Source organism: Pteropus vampyrus, unplaced genomic scaffold (genome assembly GCF_000151845.1).
Source record: "Pteropus vampyrus isolate Shadow unplaced genomic scaffold, Pvam_2.0 Scaffold36, whole genome shotgun sequence".
Classification (NCBI taxonomy): Eukaryota; Metazoa; Chordata; class Mammalia; order Chiroptera; family Pteropodidae; genus Pteropus; species Pteropus vampyrus.
The window spans coordinates 8,213,362-8,222,920 of NW_011888817.1; the positions used below are offsets into that span (position 1 = coordinate 8,213,362).

The 9,559-nt window shown below is 57.3% G+C and overlaps 1 protein-coding gene across 1 annotated transcript; it reads right to left on the reverse strand.

The window, feature by feature from the left end:
* Positions 1-237: 237 nt before the first annotated feature.
* SDC3 (syndecan 3) lies at positions 238-9,531 on the reverse strand. The gene is made up of 3 exons (XM_011357791.2): positions 7,407-9,531; positions 5,211-5,502; positions 238-4,342 (listed from the first exon to the last, which is right to left on the reverse strand). The coding sequence occupies exons 1-3, from the start codon at positions 8,061-8,063 to the stop codon at positions 4,176-4,178; spliced, it is 1,116 nt and encodes a 371-aa protein (XP_011356093.1). The 5' UTR covers positions 8,064-9,531; the 3' UTR covers positions 238-4,175.
* Positions 9,532-9,559: the final 28 nt, after the last annotated feature.

A 9,559-nucleotide genomic window follows, 5' to 3' on the forward strand; every position in this document is an offset into this window, starting at 1 on the left:
CACAGCCCAGCCCCGACTCAACCACAGCCCCCACCCCAGCTTCACCACAGTCAGCTCCGTGGTTTTCCGAACGCTCTCAACCAACAGCAGCTTTCACCATAATTCCCACAAGGGGTTGCTGGTCAATTCTCCGCACTTGGTTCTCCATTCTTTTTAAAGTGGAAGGTGGCTGAGGTCCAAGGGGGGGCCCCTCCCCCAATGGCCTCCATGTTTATCTCACACTCTGGCCACACTACATCGTTTCAGCTTAATTTTATTTCCTCTTATAAATGGGCACAGCACGGGAAGTGTTAAAAAACAAACAAACAAAAAACAAAACAAACAAAAAAAACCCAAACGGTTCCTTCACAAGGCTGGGACAGGTGAGCACCCACAGCGGAGCAGGCACCCTCGTCTTTTTCCAGTCTTTTTCCTCCACTTTTTTCTTATTCAAAGTTTTGGCCATGAACTCAGGACAGGTGTGGTTAATAAACAGGTTATGGGGAGAGAGGACAGGGAAGGCCCGGGACAGGGAAGGACAAACTCCCGCTGGTCCCAGGACAGGTTCTTGGAGGGCTCTGTACAGGAGAAAGGACACACAGGAGGGTCACTGTCTTCAGGGGGCTCTCTGGAGCCACGCTGCCTACGAAAAATATTTACATGCATTCACCACGCTGGGGCCGGGTGCACTGAGCTGCCAGGTGGGCACCTGGGGGACACTGGGGCCATCAGCCCTTAGCCAATGACTCTGGGGCCCAGTCTCAGCGTCTGTAAATCTGTACAGTTTGTGGGCTCCTATTTACAGGCAGGAGGCCTAGGGAAGCAAGTCCAGGGTGGTGGCTGTCAGGAGAAGACAGTCAGAAAGCCGAGGAGGCAGCAGCCACTCTTGCCCCGAGAAACAGAGATGGATTTGCTCCCTGTGCCCAGGGGCCCAGCTAGAGGCCTGGACAGATGACTCTGCCAACCCCAGCAGCGGGGAAGGGGTCCAGCCTGAGCACTCAAGCCAATGCCCACAGACCTGGTTACCGCCCATCCACCTCCAGTGACCAAGGGGACCAGCCTTTCAGGAGGTGCTCCCTGTGGCCCGCTAGGGAAACAGAGCCTGGCACTAGAAATCACAACTGGGGGTGGGCATAACCCCCAACTCCCTAGGCCCCAGCCTGCCTTGTGCTCCCTGACAGCCAGGGTCCCAGAGAGGTTCTCAAGCCACACACGTCCCCTCTCCTTTGGCATTGGCCATGCTTCCAGAAAATGCCAGGGCCCACAGGATACCCTCCCCAGGAGCACTGGGGTGTCTGTGACCTATCTGGGTGGGCCCTGCATGCATCAGACCGGGTGGGTGAGGCCCTACACCCACATTGCACCTAGGAGAGCTCCAGCTCATCCTTTGAACAAACCTCTTTCTCTTGCTTGGATTGCCTTGCCCAGTTTGGGCTGGCTGCAGTGGATTTGGGCTGGTCAGACTGAGTTAAACTTCATGAGGATAAAGCCTGGACATTTGTCTCAGGTTCAGGTCTCCATGACAAGGTCCTCAGCCTCTTTTCTCAAACGCTAAAGACACAGAGAGGAGGCCTGTACCAGGAGGCAAAGCCCCAAGCCGCAAGTTAGAAGCCAGCCCTCAGATGTGAAGAGGCCTGCTGGGGCCAGACTGGACCCACGCAGGACAGTCCAAGCCCACTGCAGCCAGCCTAAACCCAAGCCACGCATCCCGTGCTGGACCTCGCTCCCGCCACCGGCTTCCTACTCTGGTCCCAGCATCCCTGGGCTTCCTGGGGGGTCCAGGTCCTCTCTACTCCATGCTCCCTGGTTTCTCAGCCTTGGCCTGCCCAGGCCTTCTCACCAGAGCTGCTGCCAGGAGACAGCAGCCCACCAGAGAGCAGGGGAGAGGGAGGCTGGGACTTCGGTTGCCTGCGCCCCCATCCTCCACCTTCTGCTCCAGGGATGACTGAGGCCAGGCCACCTTCAACAGATTGTGGGCACAGGGTGCCTCCCCCCAACTCACCCCCTCCAAGGCTGGGACCAGCTGGGTTCCTCACAAGCATCCAGGCCCTGCTAAGAGGGGCTTTGGGGTCTGAAATATGGAGCCTCAGCCTGGAAGGAGGGTGGCGAGACAGACTGTCTGTGGAAGCCCCCCAGGAACCTCACCTTTACCGCCTCAGGCGCCCCCACCCCTCATCCAGCAGGAGTCCGTGGCCCGTGTATCTTAAAAAAGGAACAGAAATAAAATCTGGGTTCCCGACTTTAACCTGGGTTGGGGGTGAGAGGTCGGGGTGTGAGCACCAGTCGACTACCACTTGGAACGCATCTCCTGGCTCCACGAGCCCCCGCCGAGCATGCCCTCCCCAAAGGAGATGTGTGACCCCACATTTAAAATACCCACAGAAGTGGCCCCACTTGCAAGAGTAAAGAAGGGGGAGGCAGGCTGGGCCTGTGACACCCCCACCCCACCTGCTCTCAGCCCTTGGCCTGGGGCTTCGCAGCTGGATGGTGCTTCCAGCCGTGGGTCCATCCAGCTGCAGTCAGGAGAAATGCCAGATTGTTTGGCCAAGTAAGGGAACGGTGTCCACGAGAAAGGCCCGAGGAGGACCCTAGGGTGGGGCTGAGGGTAGAGGGTGCAGAGGGCCCGGACGGCAGGGCCCACCCTCACAGGCACTTTGGAGACTTGTGTCCTGGGAGGCAGAGTCAGCCCCTAGCTCAGAGCAGGAGGGGGATGCAGGAGAACCAGAAGCTAGATCACATGCTCCCTCCCCACCTGGGCCTTTGGTCCTGGGAGACTCAGACCCCTCCCCAGCCCAAGGCCAAATTCCCAGAACTACCAGCCTTCCTCAGCAAGGCTCCCAGCTAGTGAGGGACTGGCCCCAAACCAACCCTTTTGCAAGCTAGAGGGGAGGAAGCAGGCAGGAGTGGGGCCAGGCTGGCTGGTGTGCAATGCCCTGCAGGGGCTTGTGGCAATGTCCCCCACTCCACATCGCACTTTATTCAAGGAAAGGCAAAGTGCCCACCTGTCTCCCTCCAGGGTTAGAGCTGGGTTATGTGGGGTGAGACTGTGCATCTACACGGGGTTGTGTCTGACACGCCAGGGTCGATGGCATTGTGGTTGGTGTGGGTGCTGTGGTGAGGACTGAGTGTAACAGGGCAACTCAGGGGACCCAATATGGGCTGATGGTCTGGCTTGATCCCACCCTCCCCAGTGAGTCTGAAAGCTGGAGACAGCGTGTACGGTGCCACAGTGTGTGTTTATGTGGAAGGAGGAGGGACAGAGAGGGAAGCAGGCCACACCGTCACCACTGGGCAACGATGACGTGTGTCTTGCATTGTCATAAGCATTTGGGGGTGCATGAGAAATGCATGAGAACAAACATCTTTGGAAGAATGTGTGTCTATGACATGTCTAGATTGGTGGTGTGGTCAGGATTGCATATGACTTTGTCATTGCGTGCTTCTGTCTCCGGGTGTGACAATATGTGTGACTTGTGGAAGATGATATCTATGCAGTCCACCCGCAAAAGGGCTGAGCGGCCCAGCCCTCCTCACCAGTGGCTGCCAGGACACTCTCAGGAAGCCAATTCCTCAGGAACAGACTGCAAAAAAGGTAAAAACCTTCAGTGCATGTGCGGTGGGCGGGGATGAGGGGAGAGTGACCCCACAACCCTGGAGAAGCCAGAACAAAACAGGCTGGCAACAAAGGACATACTCTCACCCAGGCAAAGAGGAGGCCTGGGACAGGAGCGAAAGGTGGCAGTGTCTTGATGATCTCAAGGGCTGAGCTTATAAATGCTTGTCCTAGAGACCAGCCAGAGTGCCTCTCTGCCCCAACAGGAGAGCTCGGCCAGCCCTGCGGGGCCAAGTTGGGGTGCAAGCCTATCTCAAGCCTCGCCCCTTCTTGCACCAGCCGATCAGGAGCTTCCTTCCTCCTGTCCATCTGACATGAGGTCCTAAAGCCCTGGGCTGGTGGGGGAGACAAGAGATGAACTCGTAAGGGCACAGTCTAGGGCAGATGGCAGAGAGCCCCTTGTCCCTCAGGGAAGATCTGTGCGAGGCTGGCAGTCTGAGCAGACCTGGGGAGGGCAGGCAGAGATGAGCTGGGGCTCCCTCCCAGGCCCAGTCTCAGGCCAGGGCTGGTGGGATGGGCTGGGTACTGGGCAGAGGGGCGGCGCTGAGGCTCTGGGGAGGCACTGTGGCTCCGCTAGGCTCCGCTAGGCGTAGAACTCCTCCTGCTTGTCAGGCTTCTGGTACGTGACGCTTGCCTGCTTGGGCTCCTCCAGCGTGTAGCTGCCCTCGTCCTTCTTCTTCATGCGGTAGATGAGCAGGGTGACCAGGAAGGCAGCGAAGAGGGCGCCTACCACCCCGCCCACAATCACGGCTGTGGAGGAAGAGGGCAGAGGTCACAGCCCAGAGGTGGCAGGAGGGGGATAGTGGGGAAGTAGAGCCTGAGAAGAGGAGGCAGGGCCCTAGGTAGGTGGAGACTCAAATCCGAGACTGGAATTGGAGTCAATTCTAATACTACCAACACTGGATGCCATTCACAGCCCTCACTGCGGCCTGGTGGTCAGTTCTAGTCACCTAACACACTGACGCACCAAAGCCTCACATCCCTCGAGGGCCGTGCTACAGTCTCCATCCAACGTACAGTGCCATTAGTCTGAAGATGCTCCAGTATTTTACACACCATTAGGAAAGAAAAGCTCCACCGACTAAACTATGGCCCATCCCAACTACAGAGGAGTTGATATATGAACAGGCATGCACTAAGAACTGGTTAAGTACAAAGTGATTACCCCTGTTCTAGAGATGAGGAAAGGGGAGTCTGAGGCGGTGAAGGACCTGCCCAAGGCCACGGTGCTCCTACGTAGGGAGCAGGGTTTGGACCTCAAATCCAGATCCTTCAGGAGAGGTGGCCAGGGCAGGTCTTCCGTGGCTGGGGTCAAGGGTAGGGGTAGGTCAGGCCAAAAACTGGGATTAGAGATTAAGGTCCAGAGGGTAAGGTCCAGGAGGGGTCAACCAGTATGGCCCAGGGAAGCAAGGGTCGAGGGCAGAATCTGAGGAGGACGTCAGGGGGCGCTGAGGAAAGTGCTAAAGGTAGGATGAAATCAAGGTCGAACCCTGGGATGGGAGAAGGTCGGAGGAGAAGCCAGAGGGTGGGTCCTGGGGGTCGAATTCCCCAGCCTTCCCCTCCTAGGAAACTCACACCCAGCCTGCCCCACCCTGGGCTACTCCCAGGCCAAGCTCACCTACAAGCACCTCCTTCCGCTCCAGAATGCTCTTCTGTGGCAGCTGAGCTGCCGAGCTGCCCGAGTCAATGGCATTGTCCAGGAGGCCGGGGCCTGGGCGGGCACCCTTGGGCAGTGTCTCGGGTGGAGGCGACGGCTTGGCCACAGCCCCACCCACGGCCACCACCTCATTGGCTGTGTCTGGCTGCGTGGTCTCTTCCTCTGGCAGCTCAAAGTCCCCACTGGGCCCTCCGCTCACTGGCACCTCTGGCTCATCCTGGATCGTCGTCAGGAAGGACTCTGGAGTTGGGGTCTGAAGGGAGGGTGGCATGAGCCCAGGAGCCAGGCCCCAGTACCCTGGTCACGGGACAGCCACACACACACACATGTGTACACACACACACACAACTACTCCAGTGGGCTACCACTTACCAAGCATTCACTATATGCCAGGCACTGTGCTAAGCACACATTATGGGCATTTTGCCCTTACATCTCCACGAAGGAGGTATTATTACGTCCAACAGGAAATAGGCTCAGAGAGGTTAAGTGACTTGCCCAAGGGCACACAGCTAGTAAGTGGTAGAAGCTAAACTAAAATCCAGATCTATCCAATTCTGGCATCTGTGTTTCTAACCATATACTATGCTGCCTCTATTCTCACTCGGCCACATCCTGTCCCCATCCATCTCCGTCACTTTCCCCTCTAGCTGCCTTGGGGTACGCTTGTCAAGTTTCAGTTAGGGGACCGCTGGGTGCAGCTGTTATGTACTTGGTCCCCAGTCTACATGCCTAGAGCAGACGTGAGTCTCAGCCTGGGGGTCAGTCCAAGGGCCCAACCACAGAGTATGACACCCCACAAGGGCAAGTGTCCAGGGGACGAGACCAGTGGCCAGGAATCTCGATGGCTCCCACCACATGGCGCAGGACTAGAAATGAGGTCAGGGCAGGGATGTAGAAGGTGGACATGGAGAGGGTGAGCCTGGTGTCCGGGCCAAGGGTCTGTGTGCAGAGGCTGCACCTGTGACCTGGTCTCCATGCTCCGTCACTGTCTTCCCTTCCTGCTTGGCCAAGCGGCTCTGAAACACCAGGCTGCCCTGCTGCTCAGAGGAGCTGAGGGCAGGGCCTGGGTCCTGCTAGGGCTGACTGGGGAGTCAAAGGGGCTGACGCTGACCTGAAGGCAGCTCCACAGCCTGCAGGCCCTCCTCTGTGAGGCTGGCTGCAAAGGGCTTTAGTAGCACAATCAGTGTCACCACAGCCCCCCGCTGCCTGGCGTACCCAGCAGGGACCAGGCAACTTCTTCCATCTCCTTGGCCCCATCCACCCCTGGCATCCTGACATCTTGATCCTCTTCCCTTCGGTCTCCTATCCGCCACCCATAATACCCTCCACGCACATGCCCCGGCCTCTGGAGCCAAGCGCCAAGTTCAAACCCTCACTGCCGTCACCGGCTGTAAAACCAGCCTCACCTGGAAAAGGAGGATGACTTCAGTGCCATCTCAGGCGGAGGGTGTGAGGAGAGAGGAGATGGCACAGGTAAAGTGCATCGCACTGAGCCGGCCGCCCAGGCGGCACTCCACAAACGTAAGCTACAAGTATCCCTCCCAAACTGCCCACTTAGTCACCCTCAGACTAATAATAATGACGATCATGATGACAATAACAATACCAAAACTTTTCGTTTTTTTACTACTGCCAGGCACTGTCCTAAACACTTTGGATATATCAGGAAACTTAATTCTCTCAATGCTATGATTTGCGTTCTGATTTTCTCCTTTTCACAGATAAAGAAACAGAGGTATAGGAGTTATAGAAAGGACTGGTGACTTCTTGAAGTCACATGGCTAAAAAGTAGCAGTGGAAGAATTCCAACCCAGGCTGCCCAGCTCCTACGTCCGTGCTGTTAACCAGAACACACGGGCCCCTGACCCCTCCCCCACCGACACACACATCACCCAATTCCTTTCCAACATCCCAAGACTCAGCCTTGTCCCTCTTCCATTCCCACCCATCTCAACCTCTGACCGCCGTGTTCATGCTGCGATTCTCACCCAGCCTTGGCCCTCTGGCCACATGCCCCTCTTGCCCCCGCCATCCCTGTCTGGCGCATCTCCAGAACTGCCCAGTCCTCACCCCTGCCCAGCTCCATCCTCCCCGCACCCAGACCCTAACCCACCCACTCTGATCTCACTTCCTGTCCTCTCTCAGCCCTCTCACCTGAGCCACCACAGTCGGTCCAGAAGCAGTGGTCCCCAGGGGCAGGGTGCTCTTCTCAGGGATGTCAGGCTCCTGGGTAGTAGCCGGCCTGGGAAGGGCCCTTGGCCTGGAGGTAGCTGTACTGACCAGCCTGGGTGTGGGGGCCTCTGTGTCCAAGACAGCCACCGTGGTGGGAGGTGAGGGCACCGCTGGGGTGGTGGCCTGGGCTGTGGCTGCCGTGGTCAGTGGAAGAGGCAGAAGCCTCTGTATGCCGGTGGTCCTTATGACAGAGGTGGTAGCTGTGGAAGCGATCCTGGGAGTGGCGGTGGCCACTGTGGCAGGCACCATGGCCACAGTGGGGGACCCTATGGTTGTGGCAGCAGTGGTAGCCGTGGCAGTGGAGATGGTGGTGGCTCTCTGGTTGGGCTCTTCCGGGGCCTCTGTCGCCACTGGGAGGCTAGTGGCTGGCTCTGGGGTGGGGCGCTCAGAGGGGAGCTCTTCCAATGGGGTGTCCACAGGCTGGATGTCCATGGTGGGCAGCACGGCAGGTGTGGTGGACACTGCCAGGGCCACGTCTGGGCTGAACCGCATGGCTGTCTCAATGCCTGACTCCTGCTCGAAGTCTGAGAGGGTGAGGGAGAGGAGAGAGCTGGGGAGCTGGGTGATTGTGGGGGGCATGAGGATCCCAGGTAAGCAACAGCCATCAAGACGGGGTGCGGGGGTCCCAACCCTCACTCTTTGCACAATTTTCCCAGGACAAGACAAGGGAAAGGAGGAAGGCACAGTCTGGCCAAAGGTTACCAGTTGGCTGACAGATGGTTAGTGGATACTCCCCAACTCCTCTCTGCCTAGCCAAAAAGTCCTCTAGGAGGCCACCTCTTCCAGGAAGTCTTCCCTGACTATTCTAGCCCATCCAGCCTGGAGATTATAGTAGGTTGAATCCAGGCAGTGGTTAACTAAGGGCCTACTGGCTGCAAATCTTGTAGGAGACTGGGGGGAACATGGGAGGGGCATTCTGGGAAGAGTCAGACCTGGGTACGCCCTACCACGAGCACAGGCAGTGGGTATGTTAAGGGCTCCTGAGGCACAGGCAGAGGGCAAGAGGGAGAATGAGACTTCTCATAAGGGAATGCTTGAGCAATCTGGAGGACTCAAAGCCAGGTCAAGCGAAGGGACTTGGGAGGAAATGAGGAGAGAGAGAGAAGCTGCAGCCAGCTCCTGGGAACCTGAACCAGGCAGAGGAGAAGGAAGAGGAGCCAGGGAGACTTGGGAGAAGAGACATGACCCATTAGAAATGGATTTAACGAAAATCAACCTGCAAGAGGCTTACAGGAGTAGGCTAAAGTAGGGAGACTAGAGGCAGGGGGCTGCGGGGAAGGGGGGCAGTTCCATGGCTCGCAGACCTCCTACCATCTCCCCAGACCTGTCCTCTCATGGGGCTCAAATCTCAGCACACGCTCCCTTTTTAGAGCTCCCTCTCTGTGCCAGACCCTGACATCTTATGCTGAATCCTTCCAGAAACTCTGAAAAGAAGGTATATTTGTCACCATTCACAGATAAGAATAGAGAGACTCAGAGAGGGAGGGTGGCTAAAGGTGGCACAGCTGTTAAGTAGCGAAGCCGGGATTCGCACTCAGCACACCCCCCCGTTATCTCCCGCTCCTCTGCAGGCCTTTCCCAGGTCCTGGCTCAACCAGGCTGCACCCTTCCCATCACTGCCTTAACCTCACCTTTGGCCACAGCCTATCAGAGGATCTGACGGAAGGGGCTGAGCCAATGAATTGTCTCTGCTAAGGATTTGCCAGTAAACTGAGAAGTGGCTGCTAAATTCCTCCAAGTCAGAACAGTACTGGAAACTGGGTTACTGAGGGGCATGTGTGTTCCCCCAACAAAAGCCGGAGGTCTGCAGAGAGACCCAAGTCGAGCATGCAGAGCTGGGAGAGATAGAACCCTGGGGTGCTGGAGTCCTGGGCTCAGAAGCCTCAAGGCCCTGATTCCATCCCCAGGGAGATGATTGGCCCTTCTTCTGCTGAGGTCCATGAGATACCCCCGCCTGACCTCCCATCCTCCACCCCACCACTTCAGTGAGCCAGCAGCCATTCCGGTTCCCTGGGATCAAAGCCGTGGGTGGGGCGCTGGAGACAGAAGACATTGCCACCACAACACAAAAGGAG

Excerpts from the sequence above, each read along its gene's own strand:
- SDC3 (XM_011357791.2), bottom strand. The coding sequence starts at position 8,063 with ATGCCCCCCACAATCACCCAGCTCCCCAGCTCTCTCCTCTCCCTCACC. Across the intron at positions 5,503-7,406 it reads GACCGACTGTGGTGGCTCAG|ACCCCAACTCCAGAGTCCTT; the intron begins GTGAGAGGGCTG and ends CCCTCCCTTCAG. Across the intron at positions 4,343-5,210 it reads GCGGAAGGAGGTGCTTGTAG|CCGTGATTGTGGGCGGGGTG; the intron begins GTGAGCTTGGCC and ends CTTCCTCCACAG.